Source organism: Dermacentor albipictus, chromosome 5 (genome assembly GCF_038994185.2).
Source record: "Dermacentor albipictus isolate Rhodes 1998 colony chromosome 5, USDA_Dalb.pri_finalv2, whole genome shotgun sequence".
NCBI classification, from domain to species: domain Eukaryota; kingdom Metazoa; phylum Arthropoda; class Arachnida; order Ixodida; family Ixodidae; genus Dermacentor; species Dermacentor albipictus.
The window spans coordinates 35,014,532-35,039,420 of NC_091825.1; the positions used below are offsets into that span (position 1 = coordinate 35,014,532).

At 46.1% G+C, this 24,889-nt stretch overlaps 1 protein-coding gene across 2 annotated transcripts in view; it reads left to right on the plus strand.

Moving 5' to 3' along the window:
* Mon1 (vacuolar fusion protein MON1 homolog) overlaps positions 1–24,889 on the plus strand; it is a 57,315-nt gene that overhangs the window by 2,043 nt on the left and 30,383 nt on the right. For both annotated transcript variants that reach the window (XM_065439833.1, XM_065439835.1), the window contains exons 2-5: positions 5,347–5,625; positions 6,899–7,030; positions 9,479–9,706; positions 13,865–14,040. In XM_065439833.1, coding sequence (XP_065295905.1) covers positions 5,347–5,625; positions 6,899–7,030; positions 9,479–9,706; positions 13,865–14,040 — 815 coding nt within the window. The remainder of the gene's footprint in view (positions 1–5,346; positions 5,626–6,898; positions 7,031–9,478; positions 9,707–13,864; positions 14,041–24,889) is intronic.

Here is a 24,889-nt window from a genome sequence, read left to right on the forward strand (position 1 = left end):
GTCGTTTGTTCGTTTCATGTGACAGCCGGTAGTATCACTGTTGTACATCCTGTTACGGCTCATAGCACTTCTGAGCGACAAGAAGCAAATTTTAGATTTCCAAAACCGAGCAGTCGAGCGATGGGAACGAGCCCACGCAAGGCCCGGTTCATCACTCGAAGCCAACCCTCGTTGCTGTCCCACACAATATCGCTCTCATGGGGCTTGGGCTTAATTGGGCTAGTTGGTACATTTTAAAAGGCTAAGACAAACTGCCCTGCCTGCTTCTCCCTTTCCCTCTATTGTCTTTTATCCTGCTCAAGTTTCTTTAGCCTTTGAAGGTTTGGGAGTCGGACTGTATGACTTTGTGGTGAGGGAGCGTACAAAGTTGCGCTTATTTTCCTGTAGTCAACATAACAAACAGTCAACCTGGGGCTGAAGAGACAGACAGGACAAGTGTGGGGTTGACAAGGGTGGAAGCATGGCCGATTTGGTAATTCATGACATAATATGAGAACTGGGCAGATGATGACAACTCTGAAAAGAAAGATCAACACTTTGCTGCTTGTCTTATCTTCATTTCTCAAACTTTGCTCATTTGTGCAGGGACACATGCACTGAGTACTTATTTATGTGCTCAGATAGCTGATTTTTCAAGTGCACTGGCAGCTCACAGTAATGTGCCTATTATTTTATTGCGATAACAATTATATCGACACTCTAGGTGCATTTCTGCCATCAGCATCACTGTCGCCGTGATGTTCTATATAAAGTCCAAGGGCGATAACACTGTTGCAGTGCGCCTTCCATCGTGCGCAAGGCACCGGGGGGAGGGGCAGCGTTCTACTCTGGCGGCAACTGCGTATGATGCGGTCTCATTGTCTTTATCTTCAAAGTGATCTGCATTGGGAGCAGAGTCTAGGTACGGCGGTGGCTCGTACCTTTGTGCAGGCTGTGTGTTCTTGGCGCTCAGTTTGCATTGAAGCCACAGACAGCACGAAGGTCACTTCCCTCACTGCTGCTGCCACATTTGCTCATGCCAGTGTTTTGACACGGAGTGTCCACGGTCATCGAGTGTGATGTGTTCATGTTTGCTGTGCGCGCTGACACCATGCTTGTTAATTTAGTTAGCAAGCAAATGTTTACAAGATGATACAGCCAATAAAAGTACTATTTTACTTTGTATGGCTGTCTGCTAATTTGCTGTTGCAATCGATGCTTTGCCTTTCGGGCGAAACTGCAACTTTTTTGTTGCTGTTATTAACTAGATGTCTTAATAACTAATTAACCATGAAAATGGGCACATTGCACAATGTACTTCCTGGAACACTGTCTAGCACCCACAACATTTGGGCAGCGGCTGTTTTCAGAATTTGTCTCCTGGCCGCTATGTTAGTTTTAGCAATGTTATGAGGTCTCAAAAAAGAAAAAAAAAAGGGGGGGGAAAGAAGAAAAAAGAGCCATGAAATTCGATAAAGCAGCCACAAACTAGTTGACCTAAGCCACAGGAGAGAAGTAGCCAGGCAGCTATCCAAGCCATGAATGAGTCACAGTGTGCTAGAAGGAGGGGCAGTACAGTGGGCTGCACTCCCCACGTCGCTCCGGTGGCGTCGGCAGTAGTGGCGGCGCTGCTATCAACCACTCTTGAAAAGAAGCTGATGAAACGCTCACATCCGTGGTTATGCACATATATGTATGGCACACGTGGCAAATTTCATTCAGATTTTTGCCCATAAGCACTTCGTTTGTTTAGTCTGCATTACATGCTTATGTATTGCGTATTGTTTCTTTGCCAGAGATGCAAAAGTGGTTTTTGAAATAATTATAGTGCATCTGTCCTTGCCACTGGAATCTGTATAGTCACACTCTCGAGAACACGGGCACTTTCGATCACAGTTGAGTCCCATCCACATGAGCTTTTTAAACACAATGTAAAATTATCGTTCCAACACGTTCAGCAATCAGGATCAAGTTTCTTTAACTTACCGACTTTGAGGGCGATGACAGTCTATACGATTGTGAGTGAGCACATTGTTGAATTCTGCTACAGTCTACAACTTGTTGAATTCTTACACGCTCTCGCACAAGGTATGAACATTCAGTCGCAAGTTCGACATAATTTTCCTTGACTTTTCCAAAGCATTCGATCCCGTATCTAACCGGAAATTGATCTGCAAGCTTGAGCATTTAATAGGTGGCAGGCCTGTCACACAATGGATGAGCAATTATTTAACTGACCATTACCAAATTGTCCAACTCGGTGGACGTACCTCTAACATTAACCCCGTAGTATCTGGCATCCTCCAAGAATATGTGCTGGCACCATTTTTATTTTTGCTGTTGATCAATAACATAAGTAACCAAAGTGAAGTACAAATGAGACTATTTACAGACGACTGTCGGCTCTACCACAAAATTAAACATCGATCCGACCTGATCAAACTAAACAGCGCCTTAAATAATGTTTTTCAGTGGTGTCATGATTGGAACATGATCATTAACAAAGAAAAGACAGTTTCTATGTCTATTACAGAGAAAGAAGTTCCGCATAAGTTCACTTATGGTTCTGGTAGCACTGCGCTACAAACTGTTACTGAATACCAATATCTGGGCATCATTATCACATCCGTCTTAAACTGGACAACACACATTCAATATGTAGCAAAAAAAGCCATGAACAAGCTCTTTTTCCTTAAACATGCCTTGAATAACTTGCCTCCCGGAATAAAGCTACTGGTTTATGTATTGCTTATACGTCCGATATTAGAATATGTTAACATTGCATGGTTTCCCTTTACAGCTACCAATGTAGCCACACTCAAAAGTGTGCAATTAAAAGCTGTGAAATTCATCTATAGCTGATACAGAAGCACATGTTCACCCACTGATTAAGCTTTGGACAGGGCTCTACCTACCCGCCGTGGTTGCTCAGTGGCTATGGTGTTAGGCTGCTGAGCACGAGGTCGTGGGATCGAATCCCGGCCACGGCGGCCGCATTTCGATGGGGGCGAAATGAAAAAACACCCGTGTACTTAGATTTAGGTGCATGTTAAAGAACCCCAGGTGGTCGAAATTTCCGGAGTCCTCCACTACGGCGTGCCTCATAATCAGAAAGTGGTTTTGGCACGTAAAACCCCATAATTTTTTTTTTTTGGGGCTCTACCTTCTAACTAGCCGATCGCAGCTACATCGCTTGAAGTTCCTTACTTCTCACAATTCATTTAAGATTAACTCCGAAGGCTTCATCAATATAAGACACTCCAGAATCTCCAGTCACAAACACCCTCTCACTCTTGAGAAATTCTTTTGTAATAGCAACGCTTTTTACTTTTGCTTTTTTCCCCAAGCAGTATGTGAATGGAATGCACTAGACACCTCGGCTGCAATGCAGCCGGCAGTCCTGAAATTTCTAGAGCTTGCCGAGCTGACAGTAATTCCACCAAATTGACGTGATTTGTAATGATACACGGGTGATATATGCTTTCTATTGTAGCTCATATTTACGAATTTGTTGTTTGTTTGATTTGCTTGATTGTATCATGCTTGTATCATGCCCTTAGCATGACATGCTTGATGGTTAGATACTTGACCAGCTTAGACATGCTTGATTTGTACCCTTAGCACTGTATAACTGCTTATCATTCCATAACTGCTATGTCTTAAATTCTTGCTTCTTTGAGTGCATCCCTGTAAAAATGCCATTTGGGGCTGACAGTATACTGAAATCATTCCCATGGTACAGAATCGCAATAAGGTGACCGTGTGACCGGGGCATTAAGTGTAGCTAGGCCCCGTAGCATCGAAAGTACGATTAAATTAAGCAGTTGCATTGTAAGCTCATTCTCTCCTTGGCACACCTTTCAGCAGCATATTAAATGATGCCCCGGAAGAAAAAATAAACTGTTCAAATGAATAACATGGAACAGAATCAGCTGGACATGTTGCTGCTGACGCGAACTGAAATGCTCATGAATCGAAAAGCGGCAGACATTCATAGGAAGTGGGCAAAAGACCGCTTAACAAATGCGTTCTAGCCATGCAAGAGGCAACCGCATGCGAGAGTGGGCGATTTTAGCGCCACCACTCCGTTTGCCACTGGCATCGTCAATTGCCCCTGTGCGTCACTGCCTCTGTGCGCCCCTTTCTAGTTCACTGTAACGGAGTGCTTATGAAGGAACCCACACTCCACCATGTTATTCAGTGTGACTAGAAAAGGTGCCCTTTCTATTGTGGCAGTATTGCATTTTAACATTTTTGAAAACGAAAATACAAAGTATTTTATTAGAGTGTGTGCTATTGGTGTAGTGTCAAACAGTACAAAACTCATCTTGACTGGAACGCACCTTATAGTAACATTATTCTATGTTTATTTTAAAAGTAGCCAGTCACTAGAAATTGGAATAAAGGGAAGCAGCAGGGGAGGGAGCAGAGAAAAGGTAATGTGATGCTTACAGCACATAGCTGGTGTTCTATTAGAGTAACAGTGTGGGGCTCTAAGAGAAGGGAAGCGTAGTTGCTGACCGTAGAGGATTACGTGATGCAACGAGATTTGGAAATCTGCAGGCTTGGGATGGAATTGGCTGGCGCCAGATAGGGGTAGGTGTAGATCACTGAGAAAGACTTTTGGCCTGCTGTGTACATATAATAGATTGATGATGAATCAATAGAGCAGGTGAAGTTTTTTTTGCAGAACTTGTTCCTGGGCTACTCAGTGCACAATTAAATAACTAATAAGGTGTTGACAAGAAGGGTTGTGGCTGGTGCAGCGTAGCCTAAGTTTCTTTTGTGCCAATATACCAATTTAACTAACAAGAAAGGTTACAAGATGAAATGCTACTTTCTTTTTCTTGGTGATTGCCTCTATTGCCGTTTCGTGGTGCAGCTCCGCAGTCATGGCCACAAAATGACCTTCTTTGTCTGTGTCTGCTTCAAGAATTCATAGGTTCTTTTTCTTGAGAAAAGGAGACTGCCTTTCTTGCAGTGAAATAAAAAGTTAATAGAGCTAAATAAATAAATAAAAAGTTACCTTGTCTTGTCTTCTTCAGGATACTTGAAGTTCCCTCTAGCCCATTCGCATTCCCCAAAACTACCACTTCATGCTGCTCAAATGAATTTTTCATGCTACTGGTTATTAGAGTATATGCCCTATTCAACAGATGCACTTCTGTCATTTTGGTGGCAAAGATTCTGAAAGGAAAAAAAGTGTTTGCCCTGTCACCATTCTTGTGTTCCTCTTGTTAACACTACGGTTACTGCTTGCAGCTTTCTTTGTTTACATGCTCTAAAAAGAAGTTGGATTGACACCAAAGTAGCCAACCCTGGCAACAGTGCTTCCTTGTGCCAAGTCTGTGTGGTGTACCTGTTCAGGGTCGTCCTCCATCAGACACTTCTGTGCAAGAGGTGGACGTGCCGTCAGCTGAGGACGTGACCGAAGCTTCAACCGCTACTGACCTGCTAGGTCCCGAGTTGGGTGCCCTGGCTGAGGACTGGGACAATCATGCCTGGCGGCAGCAAGAGAAGCATGTGTTTGTCCTTAGCGATGCAGGGAAGCCAATCTACTGTCGGCATGGCAGTGAGGAGCAGCTTGCTGCGCTTGCAGGAGTCATGCAAGCCCTCGTTTCGTGCATTGCCCTTTCTGGAGACCAGGTTTGTTGACTTTTTAATTTTTTAACATTCTTAGGGTATTTCACACACTTTCTGGGGGTTATCTATGTATGTTTGTATCTAACCATTTTCCCGCCTGCCTGGGTCACCGGGTAGTTATTGGTGGGATGGGTAGCACATCGGGCAGCTGTGCTGAAGTAACGGGGTTTGAAACCAAACATCGGACCCACTTGGGTCGCTGATTATGTGGCAGTGGGTATGTAGGGACCACTCTTCAACGAACCTCTTTCATGCCAACATGGGTCACTCTAGACGTGGGACTGGGTAGGTACCACTGTTATAAGAAACTCTTAGACGTTGACTTGGAGCACTGGGTATGTACTACTTGGTCTGTGCCGGTCTTTAATGTGTAAAGGGATGTATTCAACAGTTCAGCAGGTAGGGCCAAGCGTAAGCTGGCATTCAAGTGACACAGAGCAGGAACAGGTGGAAGCCGAAGTTCACACTTGTGCCAAGCACCGGCAATCCAACTGGCCCAGTGGTTGCACTGCAGGCATCACATATATGATTGGACTGGCCTTGGCTGTGCATTTTTTTTTTCATTGCAATTACCCTTGGTGCAAAAGCAGGGCCATCCTGGCGACCTACGACATGGGGACGAGCGGGCCGTAGTATTGTTTCGGGAGGTGAACATGAACAACATCCCATTCATGGCGGCGCAAGTCGGATGTTTGTGTTTGATGCGTTTCTCAGCATTTGCATGCACCAGTGTGTCGTGCATTTCAGAGGCCATGTGCAGGTTTCGCGGTGGCGGTGCTAGATGGCGCCAAGTGTTCTTAGGGAAGTGAAAAAGAGGAGTCCCGCTGCAGTACATGCCTCATACATAACTCGTTTCAATGATTTCAATGATGGCAGTACTTCGTGTCGCTGTATTGATTCAGTGCCGACGCTTACTGTCAACAGTCATTGCAAGATGGTCTCTGCTGCATATATTTTAATACAATTTTTGTCTATTTGAAGTGCACCAATTGCCGAATTATTGTGTCATACATCTGTCATTTGACTCTGGTAATTCAGCCTGCACAAAGTTTGTATGACCTTTTCTCCAGTGGATCTGTGACGGTGGCTATGGCTTCAGCGAAGCACCAGGTATTCGGTTCAGTTCTTGGCTGTCGTGGTCACATTGTGATGGGGGCAGAAGTGGGGTTCTCAAAGGAAAACCATAGACTACAGTGTCTCTTGTAACCTCAGTGTTGCTTCAGGATGTTAAACCAAATTAGTCATTGTTTTATAACTTCCTTCGCAATGTGACCAGGTGCGGTACGTTCGGGCAGGTCGTCTGCGACTGGCTTTCCTGTTGCGGCTGCCACTCATCCTGGTGGCAGCCACCAGCCTGCCTCTCTCTCTGCAGCAGTTGCAGGCACAGCTTGTCTACGTCCATGCTCAGGTGAGATCACACTCACTCACTGTTTCCTATTTGTAGTACAACCCCTGAAATGCCATCCCATAAGTGCAGCGTGACACAAAACAAAGAACTAGAAAGGATTTGTTTCTGCCTTATTGCACACAAAGATACACAAGAACACTCAAAAGCTAAAAAAATTCCAGCTTTCCCAATGAGCTTTATTCAATTGGTAAAAGTTCTTTTATACTGCCATTATGTAGTATGTACTGAACCACTTTCAGAAGTGAGATACAAGATGGGGAAAAAAGAACTAATGTGCCTCATAGCCCTTGTGCATTCGGACGTAAAAGCTTGTTAAAAAATTGTCGCTATACAGAGATATAACTTTGTGATAGAAGCAAGATTAAGGGTTCACAGGAAGATAGAGATGTAAAGCTATCAATTGTAGGAGAAGAATAGAAGTTTCAGGCTGAAGCCAACATTTTGACAAGAAAATTTGCCCTTGTCAGGTCAACAACTGCGTTCCTTGGCAGTAATTAATATGGCCCCGGGACGAGAAGCATAACCACCCACTTTGTTTCGTTTATACAGTGCAGACCACTTATTATGTAACCGCTTTTAGCGTGGGACCTGTTGTGCGTGTTTTTTTTTTTTACCACCAATATATCTCTCATGGAACTCAATGTATAGGCGGACCACTTATTTCGTAGGCGCGCGAAGCAGAATACCAGTTATAGCGCGGTTCCTTTAAGCGTGCGACCATGAAATCGGCGCATGGAGCACGGCCTTTTCTCGGAGGCGTTGAGCATGGCCCACACGGCCGCACGGTTGCCGGGCTTGCAAATGCACGCGCATGGAGACCAGCGGCAAAAAGTGAAACAAAAAAAAATGGCTGTGGCTTAGGTAAGGTTAAGCCCAGGATGCGAAGCATACTAGCCTTTATTTTAGTTGTTGAACCACTGTTTAGCCTGGTGAACTGCTGTTGCTTGGCTATATTTGGTTCGGCTAGACGAAGAAACAACTCATGCATTACTGCTTCGCCTTCAAGAGTGGAACGCGACAGCGTTCCCGTCGACCCGCCAAGGGGTGTAAGACAATGGGCTACAGGGCAGCGACTACGCGCCCCGCATTGGACGCGGTGAGCGTCGAGCAAAGCAGCGTTCGGCGCGGCAACGAAATGTGCGCCTGAGCAAGAGACGCACGCCTTAGAAACAGCTCGTTTCTAAGGCAACACCGCATTCACTAGAGGCGCTTTTGTACCGCTTTGAAGCATCGTACTCGTGGCTCGGTGGTAGCGTCTCCGTCCCACACTCCGGAGACCCTGGTTCGATTCCCACCCAGCCCGTCTTGCAAGAGTTGAGCCAAAGCCACTTCTTCTCTGTCGTGACGTCACGGTGTCACGTGGTTTCAAGGCGACACCGCCGCGCCTGAGGAGCTGGGTTGAGCTCTCGTAATATGCTTCGCATAAAAGGAGGAGAAGTGTGGGAGACCTTAGAGGAAGGGGGGGGCGAACTTTAGAGGAAGGAGGGCAAGTGTTTTCGCCACTATAGCAGCGTCCAACTAAAGTGCACACTGCGCGAAGTGCGGGGTAGAAGCGATAGCGGCGACAGCGCACTCCTTTTTTTTTTTTCAGTCTCTTTGTTGCATTTGGTGTGTGCACGTCGTGATCTCGTCGTGTCGTAGTTGTCGTAGTTGTCGTAGTGGTCAACACCGACGACATGTGTTCCGGCCTTGTTGAAAGCAAGTTTGTTTCCACCACAGACACCTTCCAAGAATATGCAGATGCCGGTGAGTCGGAGCTTCCTGTTTGTGAGGAAGCGAGCACGGATGATACAATCGTCGCAGCGTTGCGCGGTAGCACGGAGCTTGCAACCGAAGACGAGTTGGACGACGATGTCAACCAGGTGCCAGACCCAGATGTCTCGTGCAAAGACGCTTTGAAATACCTCAGCAAAGTGAAGATTTACTGCGTGAAGAACACTTTGAGTGAGAAAGTGCTTCAGTACTTAAGCCTTGTAGAGGACAAAGTGTTCGAAGCGCTGTTAAAAAAAATCTCCAGACGAAAGTAACAGCGTTCTTCCGCTGATGCCGCACTTGCCAGGAGAACTTGGTTTCTGTGCTGTGTTGCGATTGTGTTGCATGTGTGTGTAGGTGAAATATGTAATAAATTGTGTTTGAAAGGTGGGTGGTCCATTTGGTATGGGCAAAAGCCAGAAAAAGCATGCATTGGTTATCACGTGGTACCGCTTATAATGCGGATTTTTACAACTCCCACGACTTGCGTTATAAGCGGTCTACACTGTAGTGCAATATAAATTTCCTTCTTGGGACCAAGAAATTGAGGAAACGAAGGGGGCAGGTGGGTTGTAGGCCAGATTAGTTTTGGCCACTTGCGGGGATCCTAAAATGCCATCCATGGCATTCAGTTTGGAAGCCCCTGCCTTACTTCATCCAGTGTTCAGCTTCCCTGCACTCTGGCTTGCTGCACAGATCCTGTCGGTGGTGACGGCCAGCCAGCTGGAACGGGTGTTCAACCGGCGGTGCAACTTTGACCTGCGGCGGCTGCTGGCTGGGTCCGAGCGTTTCCTTGACTCCTTGTGCGACCTGATGGATCGCGACCCAAGCTTCCTGCTCGGCGCCGTCCGCTGTCTGCCCCTGGCACCTGCCCTGCGCGACCAGATCACCCAAGCCATGCTCAAGCACTGTGCCAAGCACAAGGCAAGCGGGGGCACAGGCCGGGCTTTCTTGTCTCTCCGTACTTCATGCAGTGCTGTGAATGCTATGGATCATGTCAGCCAATCAGGAAAGAACAGCACTTAAGTGCATAAAGAAAAAAAAAACAGATTAAGTGATCCCTATAGAAAAGTACTAAGGGCCAGGAGCATGAAATTTTGCAGCAAGGTTGAGTAGTCTTTCTAGAGCGTCAGAGTCATTTTTACATACATATTGCTGACGCCATTAGAAACAATTTGGCAGACATTTAAATACACCCAGATAGCACCCACATGTCATCACAAGAGAAGAGCATGCATTACAGGGGGAAGTGGAAAGGATTTGGTTCATGTCTGCACATTCAGAATTAGGATGAACTCTTTCAGCCCATTTTTCTCAAATGAGCATTTAAGTGAGCATAGAAGTCATGAAATGTGATGTAGAGAATCTAGATTCAAATTTTTTAATGCAAAAAACAAAATATTAATTTTTCTGTAGCATCCCTTTAATAGCTGATAGTCGGGTGTGTGTGAATACCAATATTTTTGGTTCAAAACGAAGTGAATAGTAATTACTGGTGGATAATTTCAAAACGAATAGTTCATGTAGTTGTGGGATATGCATAAAACATTGACTTAAGAGCCAGATGTTGACAAATGTAAGACGAATTGGTTCTTTGCTTGCACAAAAGGAAAAAGGTCTTTCTGTAGAGTCACTTTGTTTTCAAACTGCCGTTATTAAAATATGTTGATGAAAAAATTTGAATTCCACATTTTTCAGACTCTAGCTGCACAGAGAAATTGTTTGCAGGCTCTTGCTCACTGCTGTGCTTCAGTCTAAAGTGAAATTTTGTGGTAGTTGAGGTTACGAGAGCGCATTATGCTTGCCCGTCGTGCATCATCACAGTGCTGTGAAGTACAACACTGATTTTCGCAGCGCTTGATATACAGCTTGATGCTTTATGTCTGCATACAAGCTTAATGGGTTTTGTTCCGCAAGTGCACGGATGACACTTTTTTTAAAAATTCGGCAGTCAAATTGAGGTGCAGGTTATGCAAATTCCAACTTAAGGTGTGGCTTCACGGTAGCACAAGTTTCACCTCAAAGTGTGGTTTTGGGGCGCCGCACTGCCGTGACACCACCTCTAGGCAAACAGAGTCGCTGGCTGAGGACGCAATGTGGACGATTCGTGCATCCACGAATAGAGACTGCTGTAACGGAGATTTGGGCATTGTATGCAGTTCCACATTTTATATGCGCAGCTTTCTTTTCCTTTCCGAGGTGTCGTAACTGGGGGTGCACCTAATTAGCAGAATAAATATGTATAGTATTCGTTTGTTTAGAATGCTTCAAATTCAGGGACTATGAATACTTAAATTTGAGCTGCAATGAACATCAAATACTGTACAATAATATTCTATTGACAATTTGAAAGTATAAAATATTTGCACAAGCCTACTGTCAGGGCTGCTGCATTCTCCGAGAATGCCTAGTGGTCATGACTCAAGACTGAATACAGTTAAACCTGCCTATACCGAACCTCCATACAACGAATTCCTCGATACTCTGGAGTTTTTCTATTCCCCACCACTACCCCATAGAAGCACATGTAATTGGGGCCTCTGTGTAACAAAGTGGAAGTGGGAGACACCTGGAAATAACAAATTCGCCCCGCTAACCACTGTGGGGATGCGCGACCCTCGTGCCTCCCCTGATGTTTTTCCCGCATAGCGCGTCTCCTGTAATCCCGCTTCGCCGCGTGGCCTGCGTGACGTCCGCGGCGGTCAATGTGGTTGAAGCGCAGTCCGAGAGATGGCGCGAGTGTTGCGCTACTAACGCTGCCGACAGGCGAGGTTACTTGGGCGCTGGGAGGAAGGCGCTTGCTCTCTTGGGTTCAAGACAGCAAGCGGGACGGACGTGCCGTGCCGCACGTGCAGCGACCCTCTTTCCCGGCGGGTCGGCGCACGGCAGGGACGTCTCCCGCGTGCGCACCGACCCATGCTTCTGCGAGACCGCCTCGCGTGGTCGCCCTCGAACGCGCCACGATTCGCGTGACTATACACGCGAACGACCAGGCGTTGGGATCCAGCATGGGGCGAACATATTCGCTCGCTTCCAGTCGCGGCGAGTCGGACTTCTAGATTTGTCGCGCGCCCATCGGCATGTTTTGTGGATAGCAACTCGGCTAGTGGGCATTGATCTATGAAAGGTGCAATAAATGCCCTTGTGATTGTTTGCACTACTGTGTTGTCGTTCCTTTGCCCCAAGAGTACGGTGTGAGAATCCCACATCAGACCCCACACCACTTAGTGATCTTGCCACAGATTTTGTTATTTTAGTGCCAGCAGCAGCCACACACACCTGCTGTGGTTGCTCTGCCGCTGCCGGAGCGTGAAGGGGTGTCATCGCGCTTGGCATGCATGTACCCCCAGCGACAGCGAGACGTCCGCAGAGTGCCGCGCCGCCGGCGCAGGAAGGGACAATGCGGACGATGCTGGTCTGTGTGTGTCTGTGCGCGCATTGATGTGCCCCTTGTATCCCTCGAGCCGGCAATGCGATTCTTGCCGCCGTGGCCGTGTCCTTTCTTCCTCACTTCAAACCTCATCCTGCTGCTCGTTCTACCGTTGCTGCACCTTGCTTGTTTCTGCCAGCTCTGGCGGCGCCCCGGTAGCACCACTCTTTGGTTGCTGCATTTCACTTTGTTTACCTGACACTAGGTGGCGCTACTAGAAGAAAAGGAGCTGTAGCTTTCCATGTCCTGTGAGTAGTGGTGCCTTTCTGTCTCTTCTCTTCGTCATCATGTCATTTGCTCCTCGTTTTTGACGCTATACATGCGTGCAAGTTGGCTCCAGTGTCCACGCATCCAGTCACCTCATCCAGTTGCATTCTTCAGGCCTGCCAGATTTCGCCGAAGCTTGGGTTTCACTTTGCGCGAATGGAACAACCCTGGATGACGTGCAGCTGTGCAATTTTTTTTACGTAGATGACTGCGACTTCAATACTGAAGAGATGTCGGATGAGGCACTGGTAGAAAGTGTCCGATATTGCAGTGACGACGACGGATCTTCGGAGGTCGATTCATCACATGCTTTGCCTTCTGCGAAGGAAGTGCTAGATGCCATTGACGTTTTGCACTGCGTCGCGAGCGCTTGCTAGAAGATTCATATCATATTGACCGCAAAGAAAGACGGGGATCGCAAAAGAGAACACAAAAACAGCTCCTGCGCTAGATACCCAGCGGGGAACCACTGGGCCTCCAGTTCCCCTGTGTTGTTTTTGTGTTCTCTTCCGCTGTCCCTGTCTTTATTTGCGGTCAATATGATATGCAGTGAACACCGACTAGGCCAAACTGAAGTTCTGCTGTTGCTAGGATATGATTGAGCAGCATTGTGTTCCTTGATGTCTTGCAAGCTTTGCCGTCTCACACGAACAAGCAGCAGAGCAAAATAACAGTTTTTTGTCCCTAAATAAATGTTCTTTAGGTGAAGTCTATCTCCTGTTCCCCCTTTGTTTAATTTGTGCATTTAGTTTTCTGATTTTCATGCCGAAACTGCATATAATGAAAACCTCTCTGTAACGAAAATTTTTGAGCGTTTGTCAATTTCGTTTTATCCAGGTTTAACTGTACATTTCGTTGTCCATAGTTGAGCTGTAGTACAAGGAACTGATGTCTTATTTACACATGTGAGAAAGGGTCCATAACATCAGCTTTCTGGACTTAGTTTTATTTATTTTTTTCTGGACTTTTGTTTAGTTTTTAGTAACTGAGTTTTATCAGGAGCTCGTGAACAACTATGTATGTAATTAAGTTAAGATTCACGCACGCCTAAGTAGTACAACAGAAGGCATGATGAAAGTCAAGCAGCAAGCCACGGTACAAAAGTTCTGCAAGACAAGAAAACCTCATGCATAAAAATTTTGTTAGTGGCTTCCAACAAAATTGTGAGTCCAATGCTGTGTTGATGTGGTCTCTTCTTCCTTTGTGTTGTGTCAGACTATTGTGTTGCAGGTCACTGTACGCATTACAGCTGACTGTGCAGTTGTCGATTCTGTTACATGTTGTAATCTGTTCTCCAATAATGAAAAAAAAAAGCTGCAAGAACCTCTCTACAACTTCTTATGCAGTCATGGTTGATAGCCACATTGAATTCTCACACTGTGCAGAAGCTGGTGTTTGGCCTTCTGGTGGCAGAGCAGCAGCTGGTGGCATTGGTGGGCATGCGAAAGTACCAGTTGCACCACGTCGACCTGCACCTTTTACTGAACCTTGTGCACGCCTCCGAGTCGTTCAAGACGGCCGAGGCCTGGACGCCCGTCTGCTTGCCCAAGTTTGATCCCAGGTGATCTTTATTTTCACTAACCCCCTTCTATTCACTCCTCCATGCTTTATATGAAGTGCTGAACTTCATGGCACTAACTGGAGCACTAACTCCATCTTGCCTAATTCATCCTGTGCACCAAAAAATACAATTTATGTCACATAGCCACAGATGAGAAGTGGAAGAAGTGCTGTCCCACTGTCTGGCACATATCCTGTTGTGCGCTATGCTGCCTGCAGGATTAGTGACTGAAAGATGGGCAGCTGTCTTCATTATCTCTGAAATGCTGTGGGTTTTCATTCCTGATTGGCTAACACAGGTCACAGTATCTGCTTCACTGCATAGAGTTGGTTAGACAATACAGTAGATTTCCGTTAATTTTACTCCGATTAATCCGTTTCTTTTTTTAACAGCAGAGCTGTTTAGGGGCTCACAATGTCGGTCGAACGTGGTTGTTGTCCGTGCGCGCGTCTGTCATGCCAGACGCTAAGCCGACAGACGGCGCCACTGCCACACTGGGCTTCCACAAGGGTGCGCACTGCTCTGAACAAGCTGAGTGTCCCTGTATATGCTCCCGCAGGGAGCAGAGTTACACATAGGTATGCCAGTATGTTCCATCTATGCAGTGAAGCCACTCCTCGCACACACAGGAGGCAAATGCCGCACGGTGTTTCATTTGCTTTTTTGTCGGCTGGTCGCGAGCTACATGCGCCATTTTGCAAGCGCTGAGCAAGATGGTACTTGATAATGTTGCTACGTTCGAACCATTGGCATAGCCGAAATGGGGTAGGGTTCCAACCCCCCGAAATTTTGTTTGTATGTACGTACAGTCGAACCTCAATATATTAAACAGTGTGGCGATCGTGAAAAAGTTTGATATAGCCAGAATTCAGTATAGAAAATCACATAAAAAACATGTCAAAAACTTCTGCAAATCAATTAATGAACCAAGGGTGTAAGCAGGGATCGTTGTTCCGAGCTCGCGTTTGGTGGCCTAGGCCGCGTCGACTTTGTCGGCTGAGAGTGTGCGGTCGATCGCCGCAAGCAATTAGCCTAGGCAACACCTTCTCTAACTATTGGAGGCGTTAGACTAAGCCGCGCCAACTTCGTCAGCCGCGCAAAGTTGGCGTGGCCTAGGCCAATCGCGCACAGCGCAACTGAACACGTGCTCCAAACAACCATCCCCGATCGTGCCCCAATCGCGGCGCAGTAAATACTCACTTCAAGCTTTACACAAAGTATTTATTTATTTGGCTGAAACTACTGCAGCAGTGTAGCCTGCTCCTTATTGGCAGCCGTGTGCTTAAACATAGAGTCCTCAACATAGTCTAAACAATCCACAAGCGATAGGCCGGTGCCTTCTATTGTGCCACAGTAGCAGCATAGAAGGGCCAAAGCAGCTATAGCACCAGTCAAGTCGGGAGTGGAGCAACATCAGTGCTCGCAGGAGCAGCCTCGGCAGCGTCTTGGTTTGGCCGCTACTTGTGCTGCGATCTCCACGTTTATCAATTGAAGCATTTTGAAACACTTTCAATAACAATGTATTAAGTGGCGTATGCCATGGCAGCTATGAGTGAGCCCAGTGAGTGCGTGCTCTTGCAAATATGCGGCAAATGCAATGCATTGTGGATGTCGAACTAGCCAAGCCTGCCACATGCGTGTGGCGCTATGTTCAAATGGTACCCTCGGTGCAATCCATGTATGCAGCTATAGTGCGCTGCAGTCGGGAACGCCCATCGTGCCACTGTTATCTTCGAGGGTGTTGCGAGAAAGCTCACCGCCTGTCAACAGAGCGCACCTGGTCTGGGGCGGCGGAGTTCGATATATCCATTTTACATCCGACCCTGTTCTAAATAAAAAATTTTATATGCATGCGATTTTTCAGGTGATATAGAAAGTGTTCGATATATGCAATAATTCATTGTATTCATGTTCGATATATAGAGGTTCGACTGTATATACGCACATATACAAACACACACAAACGTACATATAGGGGGTAGGACCTCTCTCGATCCCGCGAAATAAAATTCTGATTACGCACATGGCTCGAACAGCTCAAAAGTTTGTGTGCTAACACAAACTTCTGCAAAAATGCTGTACTTTGCAAAAAAAAAAAAAAGTGATGCAATGTTTTCCAGCTTGCATATGAAGTTTCCTCACTTAGGCTGGAAGGCAAGAAATCTTTTAAGGGGTGTTTAAAGAAAATGTGTCACACATAAGTGGACAATTATATGGGCGTATTTTGGCTGCCAAAACCAGCCAAGTAATGAACGTTGCCGAGAGAACTATCGTGCCTGCAGTTATGTCAGAGACCATTAAGAGAGCGTCATTTATCACTAACCATCATTTGCAGCAGCTACACGTTTTCAATATATGCGGTACTGACACATAGATTTCAACGCATTTCAAATGTTCACATGCACACATTTTATGCAAAGCCTACTTTTACGATTCATTCATAGTTAATACTAACCAGCTGCTTCATAGCACCAAATCGTCAAGTGGAAAGGTATTCAAGATGCAGGAGCTCCTAGATCAAATTTATTTCAAACAAGGGAATGGATGACCAATCGCTGCTGGCAGAAGGGCAAGAGTGCTGGTTCTCGGAGCCTTGAGGGGAGGAGGTGTAGAAGTCAAAGCAACTGGAAAGGCAACAAGCTATTACAAATAACAACATGTTATTTTTATTGTATTAATCTTGCCAAGATGGCAAACTTGCAAATTAATTATTCACATATTGCAGACTGTAGTATGACAACACACTTTACCCGCCGTGGTTGCTCAGTGGCTATGGTGTTGGGCTGCTGAACACGAGGTCGCGGGATCGAATCCCGGCCACGGCGGCCGCATTTCGATGGGGGCGAAATGCGAAAACACCCGTGTGCTTAGATTTAGGTGCACGTTAAACCCCAGGTGGTCGAAATTTCCGGAGTCCTCCACTACGGCATGCCTCATAATCAGAAAGTGGTTTTGGCACGTAAAACCCCAAATATTATTATTATTATTACAACACACTTTTTTAGATTTTTTCATACTAATCAGTTCACTTTACTATAACACAGCACTTATTAACCCTTTCGCTGTCGGACCTTTCTGGCCGTGACGCACCCCCAGTGTCGGCTTGGTTTCAGGGAACGAGCATAACAGGGAATGAACATGGCAATTTATTTTTGATTATGATTGGTATACAAATAACGTAGTCAATGCCGTATGCACATTTTAGTGTTCTGCAGCTGCTGTTAGTAAACATCATCATCATCATCAGCCTGACTATAAAATCCGTTCAACATCCGAATCTGACAATGCGGAACCCTCTTCCTCGCATGCAACTCTGTCCGAGTCCGAATCCGAGCTCGGCTCCTATTCTAAATCGGAATTGAGCCACCGCACCAATGAGCAGACGAAGGTCCCGCGTGCTCAGCCATCCAAAAGTAACCGCGCGCTGGGAGGATGCGCTTTCAGTCGCCCGCACAACGGAGAGAAATGGGACGTTGCGTGATCAAGAAGACAGAGGGAGATGGAAAAAGGCTAAACAAAGTTCGAAGGGCTTTACGTTTACTGCTGCAAGTCGGAAGCGAGGGTTCGGCGAGAGAGGGAAAGCAGCAATCGAGTCACACTTTTCGGAGAGGCAACGGCATGTGCGCCTGAACTTGACGCGGCGTAGCAGACACACCAACAGAAGAAAAATAAAAACCTTCAAACCAGCGGAGATGGCAGAACAACCCTTGAACCCATAACCACACGCGCGCGACGCATGATCCAGCGAACGCGGAGCCACCGCGCCACTCAGCAAAGAGAAAGTGGGGAGTGGCAGTCGCACCGTACTCTTCAATACATGGGTTAACACAGGTGGGGGAGAATATACGAACTTGTAGAAAGAGTCAACAGATGGCATGGCCAATTCAGGAGCGAAATTTTGAACGCACGATAGAGAACGTACCGGTACGTCAGTGACACCCTGGGGGGGAAGCGCGATGACGTACTGGTACGTCCGTGACAGCGAAAGGGTTAAACATACATGCATAAGTTTATGTTGTTCACGTCGCCTAAGACCGATAACAAGCAAAATATTGCGGGTGGTAAATGCTGAAGCCATCACAGCTATCTCATAACTGGGAGCGCACGAGGTTATTGCTTACTGCAAACAATGAACACTAGCACATCAATAAATGTTACATGGAAAATCAGAACGCTGACAAAAAATATGAAAAAGACAGAGGTGAGGAAAAACCATGGTGCAGTGGGCAAATTGTATCTGCTAGTACAGTCGATCCCAGATATATCGAACTCGAAGGGGATCGCAAAATAATTCGATATATAGATAATTCGACATATAAAATATGCATGTCAAAAGCTTCTCTAACAACTCCACACATCTCAAGGCAGTTTCCTGGTGTCGTGACTAGCGGGAACTTGCCGATCTGTGCCTCCAAGGCACGTAAAAAAACAAAAACACAGCGCGATGACCAGAGCACTCATTTTCGGAAGGAAAAAATCTGTGACCTTTGCTTGCTTTTTCTTCTGCACCATCAAGTTCATTAAGCTGTCCTCAAGCTTGTTAACAGTGTCTAAATGAGAAAGGCCAGCTTCTTCCATTGTGCCACAACAGCGGCGAATGACGCTGAAAGCTGATGCAAGTTCAGCTGCAGTGCATGGTGGTTGGTCCTCTTTGTCGAAATCTTCGCCGCTGCTCGAGTCTGCGTCCTCGTCACCCATGATGTCAGCCACAATCTCCGCATCAGCGCGATACGCTACAGCTTGCACGCCGTCGTCAGTGCTGACGAAATTCTGTGCTGTAACACTGCCTGGGATGGCGCCTGGGAATGCTGAGAGCTCGCGAAATTCGCTGTCCAGGCATCCAGCGTCATCATCTTCACTGTCAAGACATCCGTCGTCTGCAGCTACCACAAAGCTGACTTTGCAGAAGCAGTTCACAATTGTGCTTTTCTTCACGTCGTTCCAAGCACCAGTCAGCATTTGAATGGCTCCGAGGAGGTCCACCTTGAGTTCGATTCCTAATCAAAGGTTTAATATGAGCCTCTGCACCAGTCGTTGTCTGTACCCAACCTTAAACGCTTTTACAATGCCTCTGTCGAGAGGCTGAAGTTCTGCCGTTGTGTTTGGCGGCGGAAACTTGAGGGTGATCTGCTTTAATGGGCAGATGACACGATGGGTCGAACAGTTGTCAAGTAGAAGACAAACTTTGTGGCCAGACTTGTCCAGTTCGGCATCCCATGCCTGTGGCCACGCAGCGAAAAAATCGCGTGACATCCAAGCTTTCTTATTGGAGCATATCGAACCGGGAGGCCTTTCACGTCCTTAAAGCAGCGTGGCGACCTGCTCTTTCCAATAACAAATGGCCGTAGTTTGCATGACCCATCCATATTTGCAGCAAGCAAAATCGATACGCGCACTTTGCTGTTCTTTCCACCAGGCATGCAGTGCCCTTCAGATGCAGAGTCTTGTTTGGCAGCATTTGCCAAAACAGTTCCGTCTCATCTGCGTTGAATATTTGCTGTGGCGAAAAGCGGTCGGAAATATTTGGCCACTCTTCTGACAACCACTTCTCTATGTGACCTGTGCTAGTCGCCTCGCTTTCGCCCGAAAGGGTCTTTCCAACGATGCTGTAGCAACTCTTAAATCGCTGCTGCCAACCAGTGCCGCCAGTGAAGTTTTCTTCTCCAAAGGCCACAGCAAACCATTTGGCCTTCTCCATGAGCATTGGGCCGTCAACAAGTATGTTCTTGGCACGTGTCTCCAAAAACCAGGCGTACAATGCCTTCTTGACCTTGTCATAGGTTGGGACATGCACACGACACGCTCCAGGGTGACTGGACTGCACTGCCTTCAGCTTAACATCGGCTTTGTTCTTCAGGATCGTACTCAAGGTGTTGTGAAGAAATCCAAACACCGCGGCGACCGACGACTTTTTCTCGCTAGCCTCCACCCGTCGAATGATGTCCGCCTTTGTTGAAAAATCCAAATTCTTGCTTTTTTTCGTGGCCATGGCTCTGGAACACATGCCAAAAGCGGAAAGAAAAATGCACTGCACAACATGAGTCTCAAGCCTTCGCATTGGCCTTGTGAATAAAAGGAACAAAGCGAATTGAAAGATGCACCGCTTTGCGTCTCTGCACTACCACAAGCCCAAGCTGCACTGACCTCGTTCGTCTCGCTGCACCAGCGGTGTCAGCCAACCAAAACACAGGAAACGGGCGCCTGCGGTCAGCATGGTTTCTCCCTCCCGCTTCCCTTTCACACCCAATCGCACTCGAAGTGCTCCTCGTCACATGCCTTTTACCCGCTCCTTTCCCAGAGAAGCGCGCTTGCGGGGGTGGGATGCGATGGGAGAAGCGCGCTTGCAGGGGTGGGGTATGGTGGGAGAAGCGCGCTTGCCGGGGCGCAGCACAGCACGGAGTTCGACACATCGGTATGCCGATAGTCCTTATTTCACACAGCTATCTACTAATTTGTGATCGCAATTGGTGCTTTGTCTTTTGGGCGAAACTGCAAATTCTTTCATTCTCGAGGACACCAACCTTTCTGTTGCCCCTGGGCATGTGGCATTTTACGATTTATTTTGTAATATAGTCAATTCCAGAAACATTGAACTCGAAGGGGATCGTAATGTGGTATATCAATAATTTGCAACAAAAGACTCCATACATCTCGGACAGCCTTCTGAGATGCAAAATGGGGGAATTTACTGATTCGTTTCTCCAAGCCCGCGTTAAATACAGTAAACCTCATTCATACGTTTTGTAAAAAATGCGAGAGAAATGTACTATTGGAATGCATCATGTAACCGCGCAAATGACAATGGACGAAGAAGGAAACACACAGGACAGGCGTGTGTTGCCTTCTTCGTTCGTTGTTGTTTGTGCGGTTACATGATGCATTCCAATATCGACCACCAACTAGCCCGCCTCTCCCTGTTAAAAAATGTACTAATCTGGAAGACATGATGCATTCCAATATCAACCACCAACTAGCCCGCCTCTCCCTGTTAAAAAATGTACTAATCTGGAAGACGTACGATCCGAAGTAACTAAAAGAATTGACTTACTCAACTATTGTTGACATCTACGTAATGCAAAGCGTCGCACAGATTGTTGCGGCACGAGACGCCGAAACACACATTGTTGTTTTCCTATTGCATGGTGTTTTAAGAGAGTGACGAAAAACTGAAACGAAATCGAGCTGGTGGGCGACACCGGATGCCTCCAAACTGAAACATGAGGCAAGCGGCAGGGAACGGCAGTGCGTTTGGATTATTGCCTACAAAGAGCATGCAGTATGTTAGCAACGGTACTACATGCCACACGCTGTAATACAGATAGGTGAAGATGCTTATTGCAGTAGGTTTGGTGGCGATAGCTGTGAACGGGGCGTGTGACGACCTGGGCGGAGATTTGCTGGTACTGGATAAGAGACTGTGTGCTCCATCGTTTTTACATGAGATGGGCGACTATATATCATTCCTGATTGCATGCACCTGGTGCCTTTTCTTGATCGCATGGGATCTAGCGGCTGGAAAACATATACAATCACAGCCTGCAGCAAGGAATGACAGCGCATTTTGGTTATCGCCAATTAAAAGTGTGTGCTACGCTTGTGACGGCACTACACACTGTGAAGCAGATAAGCGAAGATGCTTACGCAACAGAACTGGTGATGATAGCTGTGAATGCTGCGTGTGACGACCCCGAGAAGATTTGCTGGTACTGAAATGAGAAACTGAGTGCGCGCCAGTGTTTTCACATGACACGGGCAGGCAAGTATTACAGTGAAGGTGTATACTGTTCTCGATGACATGTGCCTCGTGCATTTTCTTGTTTACATGGGATCCAGCAACCGGAAAACGTGTACGATCACAGTTTGGTGATGTAGTAAACGTTAGCACTGAAAAATTTTGCTTTCTGGGAACGTATGAACCGGTAAAAAATGAGCCGAACTCAATGGGGTCATTTTTTATGTTCTCAATCGTGAACGTTGGCGCCGGGAAAACGTATATAACAGGAACGTATCAACGAATTCCTACTGTACATAGAGATTACTTTCTCTTCTGCTTTTTTCGCAAGTCAATTACACTTCGGTCTTTAACTTATTGCAGCACTAACCTTAAATGCCCACATTGCCTGGCCATGTAGCACTTCATGCACATTTCTCTTCAGGGCAAACTAGAAATGAGCACAGCGTGGAAGCAAGTCAGCCTGTATGGATATGCACCATGTGCACCATCAGTGCACTTGCGCTGCAAATCGCGTGCAAATGTGCCCGGCCAGGTGTGTCTGTTACAATACGCTGTTGCCGTTTACACAGCCAATAATTATAGGGTGGTAATGAAGCAACTAAGCAGGCACTGTTAGATTCGAAAGTGCATTTCCATCTACACAGCATCCGAGCCCATTCCCACTGATGCGTCCCTGTGAGCACGAAAGGAACGCGTTGAACACAAACTGTATGCCTGCAGTTTGTACAGTAAGCCTTTTGTGCCACTGCCTGGATATCCTTTCCGCGAAGTGTAGATGTGGTGTGCGGAGGTTTTGTTAAATCCAAGCTGTAATGTAACAATTTTTCCGAGTAGGTTTTGGGGTCGGATTCATTTTGGCTGCTTGCGGAACCCCAAAATGCTGTTCACAGAAACCACTAGACAATCTCAGTGTTGCAGGCATCTCTAGTTCGGCATCTCATGCAAAGAGCCACTAAGTGAGAAAGGTCGTGTGCCATTCACGCTTTCTAGTGGAATGTGCATTTCAAACCGGGACTCTGGGAGATCTCTGGGAGACCTTTTGACCTTTGCTATAATGATTGGTTGCAGGTAGCATGCTTCACTGCATAATGATAAGTTCTTTCTGCTTTCAATGTGCTTCACTGCTTTACGCTACGGTATACTTGCTAGTGTGGCGAGCGGAGGGGTCTGCCAATGTGAGGAGATAGCCACACTAGCGCTGCCTTCGAACTTTGACACCAGGGGCGCTGTGCATCATTAACGTGTCCGTGGCTCCAGCGTGCTGCGGTTTTATCAGTCACTTTGTTAAAGTGTGCAGTATTCTTTGTTTTTGTGTGCTGTAATTTGAGCTCATGCAAGTGAGTTGCATCGACTAATGGTGCGGAACGCGAAGCATCAGGGCAGAGAAGAGACATGTTTCATGTAGACATGGAGACATGTTTCAAAAGTAGACACTATTCATGTGCATGTTTTTGCAACGTTTAGGTTATTTTTTATTTGTATTCTCTTTTTTTGTTATGTATCAAGCCCTGCAAAATTATTTTTTGCAAGGCACAGGGTAATGCAGTGAAGCCTTCTTCAATCTTTTTACACAATTTGTGAAATAAAAATACCCCATCGAATTGAAATAATGGTGCCGTCATATTCAGGAAAAAAAGTTCTACAAGCTGAGTGAAAAAAAAATTTCCAGTAAGTTTGGTACAATTTCCTTCTTTTTTCACAGTAGGGAAAGGGTTAAGAATGGCCGCTAGGATCCAGTTGAGAGTTCACTCCGCATGATGCTATGCATGCATGCTGCACCCGTGATTAAGGAGCACGATCGCAGTAGACTGGGTCGCGGTTCAAATTGTTGTGAGGCACTTTCATCCACAATGACTTAGTGTGATCAACATTAAACAAACCTTTTGTGTTTGTTTCCAGTGGTGTTCTAAGTTAGATCAGATTTAATTTGGAGCATCCAACTATAGATAAAATAATAAAAATCAGCCTAGGCCAGTGTTAGTAGGTGTTCAATATTTCATCGGCGTCGGCATGCTATTGGGTTGAGGATTTTTTTCGGATAGGGGTAAGGCAATAATTTTATGTCTCCCACCAGTAAAGCTTTTAGTCAAAGGGCTGTCAAGGCAAGGACCCGCCGTGGTTGCTTTGTGGCTATGGTGTTGGTCTGCTAAGCATGAGGCCACAGGATTGAATCTCGGCCACGGTGGCCACATTTCAATGGGGGTGGAATGTGAAAACACCCGTGTGCTTAGGTTTAGGTGCACATTAAAGAACCCCAGGTGGTCCAAATTTTCGGAGGCCCCCACTACGGCATGCCTCATAATCAGATCGTGGTTTTGTAATGTCAAACTCCATAATTTTTTTTTTGCAAGGAGAAAGACAGGTTTCGTAGCAAAAAGCATAGCACATCTGTACTACCAACGCAGGTCCATGCCACGCATGCGCACAGCTGCACCTTAAAGATTGGCAGCACTGCCGTGTGGCAGCTGGAGGAAGGCATCTCCACGGTGACCACGTTAGCAAGTACCTTAGGCACACTAGCCAGTATATTCCAGGCACTATAGCTATGTTGTGGTGAAGCTTACTAAAGCAGGCCTTTGATTATTGTGGAGCACAAATAAGAACCTTGCTGCACGAGCCATCCAAAGCTTGAGACACGCATATTCCTCATTTTTTCCTCCAAGGCATGTACTGCCCTTCAGATTCAATGCCTTGTCTAACGGTATCTGCCGAAACAGTGCCGTTTCGTTGGCTTAAATATTTAAGATGACGCAAGAAGTGATCACGGTCTATTAGGTGAAGCACTCTTGCAGGGGAACAGTGTGGCACAGCGTTCGGTATGTTGAATGTGGCAGTGAACGGAAGTACAATATATATGTGTAGTACAGTGCTATTCTTTTGCCTGGGATATCATATTACGACTCTTCGGTCTAAGGAATAATTCGGTATATAATATATGTAATATATGTATATATATAATATATATAATAATATATATATATATATAAATAAAAAATATTTTTTATAAAATATTTTATAAAATTTTTATAAAATTTTTTTTATAATATATATATATATATATAATATATGTATAATATATGGATATATAATATATATCCAGGATCGTCTGTAGTA